At 36.6% G+C, this 17,348-nt stretch overlaps 1 protein-coding gene across 1 annotated transcript in view; it reads left to right on the top strand.

Moving 5' to 3' along the window:
• Positions 1-17,348, top strand: part of ULK4 (unc-51 like kinase 4) — a 675,609-nt gene that overhangs the window by 262,400 nt on the left and 395,861 nt on the right. The window contains exons 28-29 of the mRNA XM_036759487.1: positions 13,132-13,183; positions 13,282-13,426. Of these exons, the coding sequence (XP_036615382.1) occupies positions 13,132-13,183; positions 13,282-13,426 (197 nt within the window). The remainder of the gene's footprint in view (positions 1-13,131; positions 13,184-13,281; positions 13,427-17,348) is intronic.

Below are 17,348 nucleotides of genomic sequence, written 5' to 3'. Positions count from 1 at the left end.
GCTCCGTTGGAATTCTGTCACCTCCACTAGCCTTATTGTTACCAATGCTTCCTAAGGTTCACTTGACTTCATTCTCCAGGATGTCTGGCTTTAGATCAGAAACTGTGCCATCATGGTTATTTGTGATGTTAAGATCTTTCTTGTATAGTTTTGTATATTCTTGCTACTTCTTAATCTCTTCGGCTTCTGTTAAATCCCTCCCATTTATGTCTTTTGCCCATTTTTATGTGAAAATTGCCCTTGATATCTCTAATTTTCTTGAAGAGATCTCTTGTCTTTCCCATTCTATTGTTTTCTTCTATTTCTTTGTATTTCTTATTTAAGAAAACCTTCTTATCTCTCTTTGCTTTTCTCTGGAATTCTGCATTCAGTTGGGTACATCCTTCTCTTTCCCTTTTTCCTTTTCCTTTCCCTTTCCTTCTTTCTTCAGCTATTTGTAAAGTCTCATCAGACAGCCATTTTGCTTTCTTGCTCTTCTTTTTCTTTGGAATATTTTTTGTTGCTGCCTCCTGTACTCTATCTACTAGATCTAATCCCCTAAATCTATTCATCTCCTCCACTTCATATTTTTAAAGGATGCTATTTAGGTCATACCTCTCTGGTCTGATGGTTTCCCCTACTTTCTTCACTTTAAGTCTGAATTTTGCAATAAGAAGCTCTTGCTCTGATCCACAGTTAGTTCTAGGTTTTTTTTTAACTGACTGTTTAGAGCTTCTCTACCTTTGTCTGGGAAGTATATAATCAATCTGATTTTTATATTGACTCTCTGGTGATGTCTGTGTCTAGAGTCACCTTTTGGGTTGTTTGGGTTGTTGAACAAAAGTGTTATGACTAGTGAGTTATCTTGACAAAACTATTAGTCTGCTTCATTTTGTATTTCAAGGCCAAACTTTCCTGTTATTCCAATTGTCTTTTGATTTCCTACTTTAGCATTCTAATGCCTTATGACCTTTTGTCAGAGCTCTCTACTGTGACCTTGGGGATACATGGCATAGCTCATAGTTTCATTGAGCTATATAAGCCTCTCTGCCACAACAAAGCAGTGACTTGAGAGACATGGGGAGGAGTTTGGAATTTTCTCGTACTGATTTTAAAATGAGTTATTTTTCTGTCCTTCAGAGATTTGTCTTTTTCTTTCTACTCATGTTGAATTCCATTATACATGCTAGTACTTCATTTCATCTTGTTATCTTCATTCCTTAGAATTTGGTTCTTTTATTTTCTTGATCCATGATCCATTATCTGTTAATAGCATTAGTGATGTATTTTGGCAGGGGCCAGGAGTTAGGTAGAATATGGAATATGAAGTATTGTTCAGGTAAGCTAGGTTTTTATGGCTATGGATATGTGTGTATTTTCTGCTTGCCAAATACAGGATGGCTCTCACCTCCCTAGTCCTGTATTGTAAGTATAATGAGACTGCTCTTGGATACCATTAAATCCATTTCAGTAATCATTTATTAAGTGCCTACTCTGTGGACTCTGCTAGGCTTATGTTCTTAATCTGGTATGCATGGATCCACTAAGGGTTCTAGGATAGCTTTTTGGGGTCCATGAATTTGTATGAGAAGAAAAAAATAACATCCCCCCCCCCCCACACAAACCGCTAACTGGAATTTGACGTTTCCTTCAGTTACCTTAAAATACAATTCTGGTGAGAAATCCATAGGCTTCCCGAGGGATCCTTGCCTCACAAAAAGGCATGTTTCCTCTTCATTCCTTTGATTTTGTGATTTATCATTATATTAGTCAAAGTTCTATAGTCTTTCAAAGTTGGGTTTTTTTTCTATAATGTTCCTTAGGCCCTGTCATCTTATATTTTAGGTTATAAAAAGATTTTACACAAGAACAAATTCATTAAGGTTTGGAGACATTTCATTTATGTATTTAATTCATATCTGATAGATTAAATGAATGCAAATGAGTTTCAAAGGCGTTCCCTAATATCTGTCCTATATTATGTGACCAAAGCTGTTATTAGCATACCTCAGCTAATCACTCTTATATTAGTTGCAGGTAATGTACAATAGCAGCAGGCTGAGTCCAACATTTGTTGCACCTTAGCTATAAGATTTACATGTATTTCCAGAGGCCAAGGTTTGAATGAAAAACCACATAAAATTACTCTATTTCAGACTCTTTAAATACAGGGTTCAAGATGAATAATTTTTAGGACATGTCCTTGAATGAACTTTGAAGCTGCTGAACTTTTCATTTTGTTTGACCCTTTTATTTGAGAAACCATGGCCACTTTTGTATTTGAGATTAAAATCCCTTGGGATTGATTTATGTCGGTATATTACTAAACCAACCGAGATATGGCCAATGAACGAGGATGTTTTATGGAACAAAGAACTCATCAGTGCATGTGCATAGAAGATTCATAAGGGTCACAGTGGAATTCTATCTTAATAGAATGTATATTAATCATAAATTCTGTGAAAGATTTGTAAGGGCAAAGCACTGAAGAGTGAATCATGCAACTCTATATTCCCAAAATATATCCTTGGAACACTTTCTCAATGGGTTGCACGCACCTCCTATTCTTTACAAAGTAAACTGAGTTGGTGAGTAGAGACGTTGATTGGATGCCATCGAAAGCCTTTCCTCTTTCTTCATGAGGTACGATATCAGGCTCTTTCAAGTTAGTGGCTCCTTAACATATTGATGGACTAAAAATAGTTGAGTCTAGAGGACTTTTCAGCCCCCTCCCTACTCATTCTTTTCTCACTGTCAAAGGTATGGAAGTAGAAATGTATTTATGACAACACATTATGGCAAAATCAGATATACCATAAGTCAAATTGTGTCCTGTAAAACATTACAACTGACTACATAAAAGCCTCACTGAAAACGGTTCACTTTTAGGGTGATAATTAGTCGTTTTCCTCGTCAGTATTGTAAAGGAATTACATTGTATATCCTTAAACTCCAGAAGAGGTAGATTACTAACTTGCCCTTATCCCTTTCACTGAGGAGTTATAATTAGCAAAAGAGATATAATATATAGCATAAATATTTATAATAGTTAAGAAGGAAACTTCCATCCTGTCAAACCTCTTGTTAGCCTGAAGACTTTTCTCAGCTGTCTTTATGCTCACATTGTTAGTGTAATGGTCTATCTCATGGCAATAAGCTTAAGTAGACTGAGGAAACTAGGTACTTATGCATAGGTGGGTAGAATGTTCAATTATTGTCAAATTAATTTCAATTCACTAAATGTTACTAAATGCTTACTATAGGCCAGGCACTGTTTTAGGTGCTGGGGTTACAAAATTACAACGAAACCATCTCTGCCCTCAGGGAATTTATTCTGTGCTGGGGAGATGTAACACACAAGTTAATAAATACAGGATATATTCAAAATAGTGGAGGGAGGGAAGGAGAGAGAGAGAGAGAGAGAGAGAGAGAGAGAGAGAGAGAGAGAGAGAGAGAGAGAGAGAGAGAGAGAGACACAAAGAGACAGAGACAGAGAGACAGACAGAGCACACTAAGAACGGAGGCAGAATTGGGAAAGACCTGGTGTGAGAAGTGTCACATCAGTTGTGCTTTGAAGGAAGCTAGGGATTCTGAGAAGTAGAGGTGAGGAGGAGGATGCATTCCAAATAGGGAGGGACCACTGTGGGTAAAGGCAAGGGAATAGAAAATGTGACATGATATACAAGAAATATCCAGCAGGTTCAGTAGATGAGAACCTGGAGAATGTGAAAGGGACAAATAGGAAATGACTGGAGGCAGATTGTATAGGCATACCTTGTTCTGTCACACTTTACTTTATTGTGCTTTGCAGATATTGTGGGCGTCTTTTCTTTTTTTGAATTGAATCTTTGAGGCAATCCTGCATTGAACAGATCTATTGGTGCCATTTTTCTAACAGCATGTGCTCACACCTTGTCTGTTTGTCACATTTTAGTAATTCTTGCAATACTTCAGACTTTTTCACTATTATTGTATTTGTTGTGATGATCTGTAATCAGTGATCTTTGATGTTAAAATTATAATTGTTCTGGAGCTCCATGAACCATGTCCAGCAAAAATAGTCGATAAATGTTGTATGTGTTCTGACTGCTCCGCTGACTAGCCCTTCCCCCTCTCTCTCTCTCTCACCTTGGACATCTCTATTCTGTGAGATCCAGCAGTATTGAAATTAGGTCAGTTAATAACCCTACAATGGTCTCTCAGTGTTCAAGTGAAAGGAAGAGTTAATCTTGTCTTCATATTTTAAGAAATTGCCACAACCACCCCAAATTTCAGCAATTTCTACCCTGATCAGTCAGCAGCCATCAACATAGAAGCAAGACCAGCAAAAAGATTACAATTTCACTTCAGGCTCAGATGGTGGTTAGCAGTTTTATTTTTTTTAGCAATGAAGTTTTTTAAAATTTATTTTTTTGTTCTGAATTGTCTTCCTCCCCACCCTGTACTAGAAAAGGCCACAATTTAACACGCATTTATAAATATAAGTAAAACCATATCATGCATACTTGTATTCATCAGTTCTTTCTCTGGAGGTGGATAGCATCTTCCTTCCTAAATCCTTTGTAATTGATTTGAGTATTTATAGTACTCAAAATAACTTGGTTGTTCACAATTATTCTCCAGACAATATTGCTGTTGCTGTATACAACATTCTTTTGGTTCTTCTCACTTCACTTTTCTTTATTTCATGCAAGTCTTTCCATGTTTTTCTAAAATTAACCAGCTCATCGTTTCTTATAGCACAGTAATATTCTATCAATCATATACCACAACTTATTTGCCCATTCCCCGAATAATGGATATCCCCTCAATTTCCACTTCCTTGCTACCACAAAGAGAGCTGCTATCAATGTTATAAAACATAGAGGCTCTTTTCTTTTTTCCCTGATCACTTTGGGAAACAGACCTAATGATGGTATTGCTGATTCAAAGGGTATACACAGTTTTATAACTCTTTGAGCATAATTCCAGATAGCTCTTCAAAATGGTTGGATCAATTCAGAGTTCCACCGACACTGTATTAATGTCCCAATTTCTCAATGTCCCCTCCAACATTTGTCATTTTCCCCTTCTATCATTTTAGCCAATTTGATAGGCATGAGATGATATCTCACTTGTTTTAATTTGTATTTTCTTAATCAATAATGATTTAGAGCATTTTTATATGTTTACATGTAGTTTTGATTTCTTTAGCAAAAATCTGCATGTTAATATTCTTTGAGCATTTATCAATTGGGGAATGACTCCTAATCTTATAAATCTGACAAAGTTCTTTATATATTTGAGATATGAGATGTTTATTTGAAAAACTGTCTATAAATTTCCTCCTGCATTTTACTGCTTTCCTTTTAATATTGGCTACATTGCTTTTATTTATATAAAACCCTTTTAATTTAATGTAATCAGAATTGTCTGTTTTATATCTTGCAATGCTTTCTATCTCTTATTCATAAATTCTTTTCCAATCCATAAGTCTGATAGGTAATATGTTCCATTTTCTTCTAGTTTTCTTATGATATCTCCCTTTATGTCTAGGTCATATGTGTGTTTTGACCTTATCTTGGTAAATGGTGTAAGATATTCATCTGTACCCAGTTTCTGCCAGATTGCTTTCCAATTTTCCCAGTAATTTTTTACCATATAGGGTATTCTTATCCAAAAAGCTTGAATCTTTACATTTGTCAAACACAAGGTTGCTATAATCATTTACTACTGTGTATTGTATGTCAACTCTCTTCCATTGATCCACCTTTCTATTCCTTAGTCAGTACCAGATAGTTTTGATAATTACTGCCTTATAATATAGTTTAGGATCTGGTACTGCTAAACATAATTCCTTTATGTCCCTAAACATACATTCCTTTACATGCAATTCCTTCCTTTACATTTTTTTCATTAATTCCTTTGATATTCTCGACCTTTTTTTCCTTCTAAATGAATTAATGTTATTTTTTCTGTCTCAGCAAAATAGTTTTTGATACTTTAATTGGGATGACCTTGATTAGTTTAGGTAGAATTGTCATTATTATTATATTGGCCCTACCTGCCCATGAACAGTGAACATTTCTCCAGTTATTTAAATCTGACTTTATTTGTGTTTGTTGTGTAAAAGTGTTAATTATGTTCATGTAGTTCCTAGTTTTGTCTTGGCAGACATACTCCCAGGTAGTTTTTATAGTCTACAGTTATTTTAAATGGGGTATCTCTTACTATCTCTTCTTGCAGAGCTTTGTCAGTAATATATAGAAATCCTGATGATTTATGTGGGTTTATTTTATAACCTGCTGCTTTGTTAAGATGATTAATTTTTTCAACTAACTTTTTAGTTTAGTCTTTAGGATCTTCCTAGTATATCATTGTATCCTCTCCAGAGAGATGGTTTTATTACTTCATTGCTCATTCTCACTGATTCCTTCAATTTATTTTTCTTCTCTTATTGTTATTGCTAGCATTTCTAATATAATATTGAATAATATTGGTGATAATGGGCATCCTTGTTTCACTCCTGATCTTATTGGAAAGGCTTCTGGCTTACACTCATTACAAATAATGCTTGCTGATGGTTTTAGATAGATGCTTCTTATCATTTTAAGGAAAAATCCATTTGTGCGTATATTTGAATGTTTTTAATAGGAATGAGTGTTCCATTTTGTCAAAAGCTTTTTCTGCATCTCTTGATATAATTGTATGATTTTCATTACTTTTGTTATTGATATAATCAATTATGCTAATAATTTTTCTTATGTTAAACCATCTCTGCATTCTTGGTATAAATCCCACTTATTCATCATATATAATCTTTGTGATATATTGTTGTAATCTCTTGGCTAGTATTTTATTTAGAATTTTTGCATCCATATTCATTAATGAAATTGGTCTATAATTTTCTTTCTCTTCCTGGTTTAGGTATCAGCACCATATTTGTTTCATAATAGGAGCTTGGTAGGAGCCCTTCTTTGCCTATTATTCCAAATAATTATTTAATATTGGAATTAGTTGATCTTTAAATGTGTGGTAGAATTCACTTGTAAATCCATCTAGTCCTGGTGCTTTTTTCTTAGGAAGCTCATTTATGGTCTGTTAAATTTATTTTTCTAAAATAGGTTTATTTAGATGTTCTATTTCCTTTTATGTTAATCTAGGAAGTTTAAATTTTTGTAAATATTCTATTTCACTTAAATTGTTAAATTTATTGGCATATGATTGGGCAAATTAACTCCTAATAATTGCTTTGATTTCATCTTCATTAGTTTTATATATATATATGTATATTGATCCTTTTCATTTTTGATACTAATATTTTGGTTTTCTTCTCTCTTTTGATCATTTAAACCGATGGTTTAATCTATTTCATTGATTTTTTATAAAGACAGTTTCTAGTTTTATTTATTAATTTAATGGTTTCCTTACATTCGATTTCATTAACTGAATTTTAATTTATTTGATTTAATTTTTAAAATTAATTAAATTTTTAAAATAATGAAAAAATAATTTAATTCTTAGCATTTCCAATTTACTGTTTAATTGAGGATTTTTTACTTATTCTTTTTTCTATTTTTTTTAAATTGCATAGCCAATTCATTGGTCTGCTCTTTCTCTATTTTATTGATCTGAGCATTTAGAGGTATAAATTTTCCTCTGATTACTTGCTTTTCCTGCCTCCCATTAGCTTTGATACATTGTTTCATCATCATTCTCTTTAATAAAATTATTTATTGTTTCTGTGGCTTGTTCTTTAACTCACTCATTCTTTAAGATTAGGTTATTTAGTCTCCAATTAATTTTTATTCTGTGTTTCCATGGTCCCTTTTAAAATGTAATCTTTATTGCATTATGATCTCAAAAGAAGGCACTTAATATTTCTACTTTTCTGCATTTAACTATAATGTTTTTAATGCCCTAATATATGTCAGTTTTTGTAAAGGTACCATGTACCGATGAGAAAACTTAACTGTGATGTTCCTGTGAGTTTTCATCTTGGGGTCTCTTTCAGGAGGTGATCAGTGGTGTTATTCTTTTTTTTTAAATTATTATTTATTTATTTAATATTTTTAGTTTTCAGCATTGATTTTTACAAGAGTTTGAATTACAAATTTTCTCCCCATTTCTACCCTCCCCCCACTCCAAAATGGCATATATTCTGGTTGCCCTGTTTCCCAGTCAGCCCTCCCTTCTGTCACCCCACTCCCCCCCATCTCCTTTTCCGTTACTTTCTTGTAGGGCAAGATAGATTTCTATGCCCCATTGCCTGTATATCTTATTTCCTAGTTGCATGCACAAACTTTTTGTTTTTGAACATCTGCTTTTAAAACTTTGAGTTCCAAATTCTCTCCCCTCTTCCCTCCCCACCCACATTTTCTAAGAAGGCAAGCAATTCAACATAGGCTACATATGTATCATTATGCAAAACCCTTTCATAATACTCATATTGTGAAAGACTAACTATATTTTGCTCCTTCCTATCCTATCCCCCTTTATTCAGTTTTCTCCCTTGACCCTGTCCCTTTTCAAAAGTGTTTGCTTTTGATTACCTCCTGCCCCTATCTGCCCTCCCTCCTATCATCCCCCCTTTTTATCTCCTTCCTCCTTCTTTCCTGTGGGGTAAGATAGCCAATTGAGTGTGTATGTTATTCCCTCCTCAGGTCAAATCCAATGAGAACAAGGTTCACTCATTCCCCCTCACCTGCCCCCTCTTCCCTTCCTACAGAACTGCCTTTTCTTGCCAGGATGCATGGTCACATCAGTGCTTTAGCTATATGACAGTTTTCTGCAGGATGATTGGAAGAGGGAAAAGATTGCAGGCAGGACACCAATGAAGAGGCCAGCTCTGATTTTCTAGGCAGGGGATGATAAAGGCCTGAACTACTTTCCCATTTGTAATTTTTTTTCAGCCACCACCCAATTCTTAATTTTCATGGCTATTGCATGGTATATGTGTTGGTAAGCAAAATGGGCTCTTAACACTTAGTTCAACCAAGTGCCCTTGAAGAGTTTGGCTTTTGTTTCCTTTGAGTAATTCAGTGTGTTTTATTGAGTCTTACTAGGTGCTAAGCCCCAGGCCCAAACTCCTATTAGGTGTTAAGCCTATGTGGGTGTGAAGCTCCCTGGGTACCAAGGGGTGGTGCTAACTCAAGAGCCAATCATAGCAGCCTAAGTTCTGGTCATTCAGATGATGTTTGATGATGTCTGAAACCCTATAAGAAGAGATGACAGAGCCATTTGCGTAGGGCTCTCATTCATGCTGGTATGCTGATGTGGAGACTCCCGGGCAGCTGTAGCTAAGGACCCTCCAGCTTGTAACCCGGATGCTGGGACTTTGTTAAACTCTGGTAACTATGTATTGGGATGTGAATCAGACAAGGTGTGTCTGTCGATGTTTGTAATTTGTTTGTAATTTGCTCTGAAGTTCAGGGTGCTGGTTTTTTCCCCTGAACTATGTGAATGATATTTGTATGCTGAATTAAAGTAAGCTTGTCAACCCCTTAACGTGCTTTCCTTATTAAAGCAGATCAAAAGAACCTGTGCTTTTGCAGCCTGCTGGTAGCATTCTTGTTGTTGGGCTTCTGTTGGGCTTTCACCCCTACAACAGCTGCTAGCTAGATTGTTGAAACAGTATATCCCATGGAAACAGTTCACTTGCAAAATGAGAATCCAGAATAACAACAATAATGATAATAATAAAAACTAGCATTTATAATGCTTTAAGGTTTGCAAAGTGCTTTACAGCTATTATCTCATTTTATCCATCTTACAGGCAGCTTGGTGGTTCCATAGACAGAGTGACGGGGCTGGAGTCAGGAAAGCTCATCTTCTTGGGTTCAATCTCGCCTCAGACACTTACTAGCTGTGTGATCCTGGGGCAAGTCACTTCACTCTGTTTGCCTCAGTTTCCTCATTTGTAAAGTGTGCTGGAGAAGGAAATGGCAAACCATTCCAGTATCTTTGCCAAGAAAACCCCCAATGGGGTCATGAAGAGTTGGACACGACTGACACAACTGAACGACAACAACATCCGTCTTACATTCAGTGGTGTGTTACTGCGTCTGTTCTAAGTTTAGCAATAGCTTTGGTGCCAAGGTGTTCTAGAAAGCAGGTTGTCCTGGCAAATCAATTACTTTTTGACAGTGTGAAGGATTTTGGCTGAAATATTTTCAATGAGGTGTTCTTTTAACAATGGTATAAATTTTCTTCTCACGAATTCATCTCATGGATTCACCCACACAGATCTGCAGAGATAAAACATAACATTTCTGATTTACATTTGCATATATTCAAGTTTTTTGTCTAACCAAAAATAGAGTTTATGTTCACCTTCTCCTGTTTTTCTCTGTCCTCCCTGAGGTTTATGATAATTATTAATATTCCCATACAGTTGCTTAGTATTCCTTTGGTATTTATGGGAGCATTATATCAGTTCTTTTTGATTTAGGCACATTTAAGTTTCTACGTATTCTGTACCCTGAGACTTCCTAATTTTGCTTTCCTCATCAACTATACATTTATTTTCATTGTACTAAGCTCTTTCACAACTATTTGAAAAGGAGTTATTGAGTATTTCAATCTCTAATTTTTCACAGTTTTAAATCACACACATTTGTTTCTCTTGCTCTTTCGTTAAGAAAAAGTTGGACTTCTCAATCTTTTCAAGCTTGGTGGACTAGCCTGATGTGGGCCTGGCCCACATTGTCCTCCTCTCTTCCCACTGAGGCTTCTTCACTCTTTTCTAGGCTAAACATCCCTCGTTCCTTCTGTTGGCCTGAATGTGACATTATCTGAAGGCTGTTCATCATCATGATTGTTGTTCTTCTTCGGTCTTCATAGTGAATTGATAAGGTCCACAGCAGTAATGTTAATACCCCCATTTTACAGATCACAAAATAAGATTAGAGAGATCAGTCACTTGCTCAAGGTCACACAGCTAATCAGGCACCATTCTTCACATCTAGACGTGACCCTAACCCCTTTAGGTAGGTCATTGTGTCATTCTGGACTCCTTTCCTGTTACAGTTGGTAACAAGTGCATTCTACTATCCGTATTATTTGAAGAGTTCTTGGGTTTTACAGTGGCAATCAATTGTAAAACATTTGGTTGAATTTAGGGATGATATCAGTAGTACTGAAATAGAAGATAGATTTTTTTTTGTGGAGATGGAACTCATAACAGTGTCCTCATTTTTATAAAGTTTAATTTAATTTTTGTTTCCAGATCCAAGTTCTCTCCCTGCCTCTGCTCCCCCCCTCCCCACTTACTGCGAAGGCAAAAAATACAATACCCATTATTCATTTTTTTTAAAACACTTAATGTCAGAGGGTCATGAAGGGTATAGGCTAGAGAAAGAGACAGAGAGGGAACAATGTGAGAGGGAGAAGAAGGAAGGGGTGTCACTGCAGCCAATGGTCAGTATCCAAGGAGAGAACAAGAGTATCCAATGCCACAGAAGTCAAGAAGGATGAGGCCCAAAAAGCCATGGGGTTGTTACAATAATGGGATTGTTGGTGGCCTTTAGGGGAGCAGTTCTAGGAGAGCACTAGCAATGGAAGTAGGATGCCGAGATTGCAGACCACGATTCGAGAAGTCTGGTGATGAAGGGGAGAAGAATGTGATGTTAAGGATATAGTAATGGTGTCTTTACAGGATTGGGGAAACTTGGATACATTTCTAGGTAGATGGGAAGAAGCCAGTGGGAAGGGAGTAATTGTGAACACACAAGAAGTGAGGCATGACTACAGAAACCACACTGCTTGTCATTTCTTACAGCACAATAGTATTCAGTCATTCAGTGCCCTTGTTATCACAGTGCTTCAGCTTCCAGAGTTAACCAGTCTGCGGATAGTATCTGTGGTAATTCTGAAAAGAGGTGATATTCAGTGTAATAGAGTTATCCGTATGGATGTAAAAAGGTGGTAGATTTCTCCTTAGTGGAGTTTTTCAAGCAGAGTCAGAGTCATCACCTATCTAGATATTTAAAGTGCTTTCTGGATCCAGTTTGGGCCTCTCCAGGTCTGTGATGTTAATTCCTCAACACCTTAGAATTAACATTGATTTAAATGAGAGCTATAGGTTTATTGCCACAAAAATATTCTTTAAAATTTCACTGTGGCATTGATTCACAAGTTAAGTATGTAGTTATTTAGCATTTTGGGGAACTCAAATTTTCCAGGGAGACTCCCAATCAAAATTGATTATCCTGTGGTTGTGGTATTTGGGAGAATGACAGAGTAAGGCTGTATGGTGCCTTTAAGTTATCTGGAATTCTGTTTGTAAAATACCTCACATTAAATGTCTCAGACCAAATAGGGTTTGCTCTGTGATACACTTGTTCAAACACTGGAATCACAGGTTTAGGCCTGGAAGGAATCTTTTGGGCCATGTAGTTCCATTCTTTCACTTTATAGACAGGAAAATGAAATGCATAGAGGCCCAAGGTCACACAAATAGTAAGCAGAGGAAATGCAACTTAGACCTAGGTCCTCTGATGTCCAAGCCAGCTCCCTGTCTCCTGTGTTCAGCCTCCTGTGGATTGTGTGCTTTCCCTCAGATCAGGCTGGTGATTGGTCACCTTGCAAGCTGAAGCATAACTATAAACATACCTTGTTTGATATTTTATCTCAAGGCTCAGAATGTGCATTAAATACTAATGTTCTTGCTATACATAATGTAGGTGATGAATTAGGTGGCACAGTGAATAATAGAGTGCCTACTTGGAGTCAGGAAGAGCTGAGTTTGAGTCCTGCCTTAGGTACTTGCTTGCTTATGTGACCCTGGGCAAGTTGCTTAACCTCTTCTTGCCTCTGTTTTTTTTTTTAAATGGGGAAAATAACACTTAACTCACAAGTTGTTGGGAGATTAAAATAGATGATATGTGAACTTTGTTGTCAGCTTTCTTGGCTGTGCAAAATAAATATTAGCCATTGCTCTTAATATTTTATTCCTATTGTCCTCTGTGCCCTGAGTGACTTATGTGATGGTAAATGGTAAATTGATTGGGCTGGTGGGAATCTAAACAGAGTCTGACTCTAGAAGTATTTCTTTGACAAGCCAACACTCCTCCTGAAGTGTCTGGTGGTAGAGTGATTACAGATTATGGTCTAGGTGGGTTTCATTTTTTCACTGGAATGATCTGAGCTGGTCTTTATAATGTCGTCTTTTAGGTTGTGGACTATATCCTCCCACCCTTGGTCTCTCTGGTTCAAAGTCAGAATGGTAAGTAGAGCCACATCAACCAAAATGTTCCTAAAGCTCACATTTTTGTATTTATTAGACGTCAGCATGGTCACATTTTTGACACATTTTCTTTCAAGTGGAATGGAGACTCTTCAGTTTGCGGTTGTTGTCAGAAACCACGTCGTTGCTTGTCAGCCATGAAGTTGTGGCGGAGGAGAAGGAGGCAAGCCTGAATTCCAACACCAAGCTTCTGTCTCTGATTCGAGATGTACTGCTTCCCCAGTAAGTCCTGCCACCTTGCTGTACTGGAGATGGCCAATACATTCCTGTTCAGATATTTTCTTGATTAAATCAGTGTAACTAAAGGGCTAATAATAATAACAGAATGTTAGTATGTCAGTGCTGGAAGGGGACCAGGAATCTCTATCCAGTCTTACTTTTCCATTTCGCTGGTGAGGAAAGAGGCCCAGAAGTGGTGTCATAACCACTTAAGCTCACATTGACTTAGGACCCTTGTGTCCATGTTTTGTAACGTAGTATTAGAATTTAAACTGGTGACCGACCATTGCTCTTCACAGGTCCAAAGGGAAGCTCTGTATGGGTTGACTGTTTCTCTTCTGAAGGGTGTAGTTTTTGAGCTCTCTATTGTCTGCAAGAGTTAACAGCAGTGGGGAGCAGAATAACTCTAAATACGTTCATGACCCTGTCTAGCTGAGGGTTGTCACTAAGGACCAGACTTTGGATTTTCTATGTGCTCCAATACTAGTCCTTTCTGTACCTTTATTATCCTAAATGGAAGAGTTCTGTGTATGATCAGTCTATGTATGAACAGATGGCTGAATGTCCTATTAGATGTACTTGGTTTTAGAAGTCCCAATAAAGAATTTTGAGAATGAAAATCCCTATAATAGCTGTACTAGGATTATGGTCAGCTACTTGAAATACTTTTAAAAATGGGACTTGCCGTGGTTTAGGAGAAAGCACTGAAGGAGCACAAAATTCCCTGGTGCTTCCATGTGACCTGGAGGTCTCCCTGGGCTCTTGAAGGCTGTACCAACAAAGTATAAGCTCTGAAGGCTCCATCATACTGGAAAGGCTTCAAGTGAGAGTCTCAGTAATAGACCAAGTGTACTTTCAGTGGACCATCCTAGCTGAGTGATGAGAGGCTCGTCATCAAAAGGGCCATGAAAACTCATAAAATAAAAATGCAAAATGGACCTCTGTCTTTTGTGGCCTCCATACACTTCTACAGTGATAGCGATAGAGCAACAGAAGGTGGGACAGAGGATACTAAGCTTCTTACAATCTCTAAACTGCCCACAAACATTTAGCTGTCAGACTCAAAGAGAGAGCTCCTTCTTTAATGACCTAAAAGCAGACCTACTATTAGAGGAATTAAGCCATATAAAGCTTGATGTTCTAATTTTCAATGAAATCAGAAGATTAAAGGATGTTTCAGGGCAATGGGAGCATGACCCACACATTCTCCTTTGAGAGGCAATAAAGGAGTTACAGAGTGCAGAGTGAATGTGTAAATGCAGCATATACATAGATGTGGCTATCTATTTACACACGCAGTACACACAGTCATGTACATGCATGACTAATGTGAAAATTAGTTTTCTTGACTCCACCAGTTTATAGCAAGGACTTCATTTTTCTTTTGTTATCAGTTGAGGCAGGGAAAGAGTCAAAGGGAGAGAAGGTGGATATTTGATGATTAAAAAATATCAATTAATTTTAGAATAAAAAAAGGCATGACAAGATGCATGAGGGAGAAGTTGTATCTAAATATAGCTCCCTTCCATTAGCTCAATAGTTGAAAAGAATAAATGAACACCAAACAGCAAAGAGGGTATGGGAAAGATTTCATCACAAGGAAAATTTCACTGAAAATTGAGCATTGAGAACTCCAACTATGAGGATGTATGTTTCAGGGACAGTGCTTGAACCTGGGCCTTTCTTACACTGAGCCCTGTGATCTACTACTACATTTACTGCCTCTTTTACAGACTAGAACTATAACGGCAGGGACTAGTTCTGCCATTCCATTGGCAGAGGCAAATCCCAGATAAGGAAAATTTACCAATGAAGACTAACAGTGTCCTTACAATTTAGAGTCTTAGAGAGTTACCCAGAGTACTAAGAGCATAAGCGACTTGTTCAAGGTCCCACAGCCAATACGTGTCATAGGTAGGGCTTTTGGACTATAACACAATAAAAGTAGTACCCAATAATGAAGACATAAACAAAAGATATAGACCTAAATATAGATTAACTAGCAATATATTAAATAATGGCTCAGTTAAAGAACAAATCAAAGAAATGATAAATAATTATGTGGAAGAGAATGACAAAAGTGATAAGTAACATATCCAAATTTATGTAGTGCAGCTAATGTACTACTTAGAGGAAAAATATTTCTGGAACAAAAATATCCATCATCTGCATAGAGATAATAATTGGACCCACGGGACATCAAATAGAACAGCCAGTATTGTTTCTACATGACTGATGTTTGAACGTCATTTCTTCTTTCCTATTAAGAAATATAGAATTATTGGAGCAGAAAGTTAAATGTGCCAATCGTTGTTAGATTGTTTTCCTTAACTGTTTTTTTAAGGAAATGTAATTATTTATTGGAAGGTGATAGTGTTGGCAAAATAAAATATATCTAGTTTTTAAAAAATGAGGAAGTTGGGAAGTATTGAATTCATCAAGCGATCAAATAACAGCACAAAAAATGAAATTGGTTATATTTTGAGAGTCAGGAAATGACTTGTCACTGCTGTGTGAGTTATTTCTCAAGCAGCTGTGTGCAGTGAGAACATCAAATTGTTACAGGAAACTTGAAAACCAATATTTTATTAGAAGAAAGGATAAAATGAGAAGATATGATGTAGAGTTGTGACCAACAGTTTCAGCATGATTTATACAAAATGTTGATGCCAAAGAACAGGAAATGAATAAGGGAACAGACAGTGACTTAGGCTATCACCATTATCCAAAGACATTTTACTGCTGCAAGTAAGTCATCACAATCAGGAGACAAAAACAGCCACAGCCGGCAAACATTTAGTGTGCTTGCCTGGAGGAGAGATTTTGCAGCCAAAGGCAACACTGGTTTAGAATACAGACTCATTTGTAAAATCTTATGAAGAAAGATGGTTGAACTACTTCATCTTTGATGGTCATATTACCCATAACCTTTGGGCAATTGCACAGTGTTTTTAATTATCCTACCTTCTTCTTGAAGCAAAGGCATATTTTTAACATCAAAATTCTTCTGATGTGTGATTGAAAGTCATGACATACACTTGTCCTTAAAGATTGAATGGAGAGGGGCATCATAGATATGAGTAGTCTGTAACATAATATCAATGAAGAATTTTCCAGAAGAAGTATCATAAAGCATATCATCAGGTAGAAGTATGACCAATAAGCTTGATGGGTCAGCTATGACATGAGGAGCACCTAGCACATTGACAATAGATACTTAATAAAGGCTTGTTGATTGATTAAAGAATCTCAGAGGATGACTACAGTCATTTAAATGCAAACAACACTAACTGGCAGCTGGTCTCAGTTTAAATGCAATGGCCAGTCTTGATATATAATGCAATACTCCTCCCTTCTCTGGTTCATAGGTGGGTGGGTGGGGAAGGTCTCCGGATGCCATCTGTTATATATGTTGACAGATTATTTGCTGTGTCATTTGGTTTTGCTTAACAGTTTTTCTTTGTGACAACAGAAGGATACTGTGAAATGACCTGTAAAAAACACACAAGGTATTGCATGGGTGCAACATGTTTTTAAAAAGAATAAAGGATAGTATTCATTGAATATGCCTAAGTAGCAATGCATTGTCATCACTTGTCTTCAATTAAAAGCAAAAGTAAAATGGAATGCGAAACATTCCAGCTACCATATTTATGTTATAAAATCTTACTGCCTCAATTCTTCTAATTAGGTTGATCTGAATTGATGTTGCCTGGCAAAGTCACTCCTATTTCTGTTACTTTACAGTTTACAAAGTTCTTCAAACCAATCAAGCATTTATTGATCACCTTTTGTGTATACAATGCTATATTAGGCACAGCAGGGGGTTGCCAACTCATCAAACTCTGTTTACTATGTGCAGAATGTACCAGCTAGTGAGAAGGATGCAAAGAAATATGTCCTTTAGAGATATGTTATGACTTGA

Source organism: Trichosurus vulpecula, chromosome 5 (assembly GCF_011100635.1).
Source record: "Trichosurus vulpecula isolate mTriVul1 chromosome 5, mTriVul1.pri, whole genome shotgun sequence".
Taxonomy (NCBI): Eukaryota; Metazoa; Chordata; class Mammalia; order Diprotodontia; family Phalangeridae; genus Trichosurus; species Trichosurus vulpecula.
This window is presented reverse-complemented; position numbering and strand designations above follow the sequence as displayed.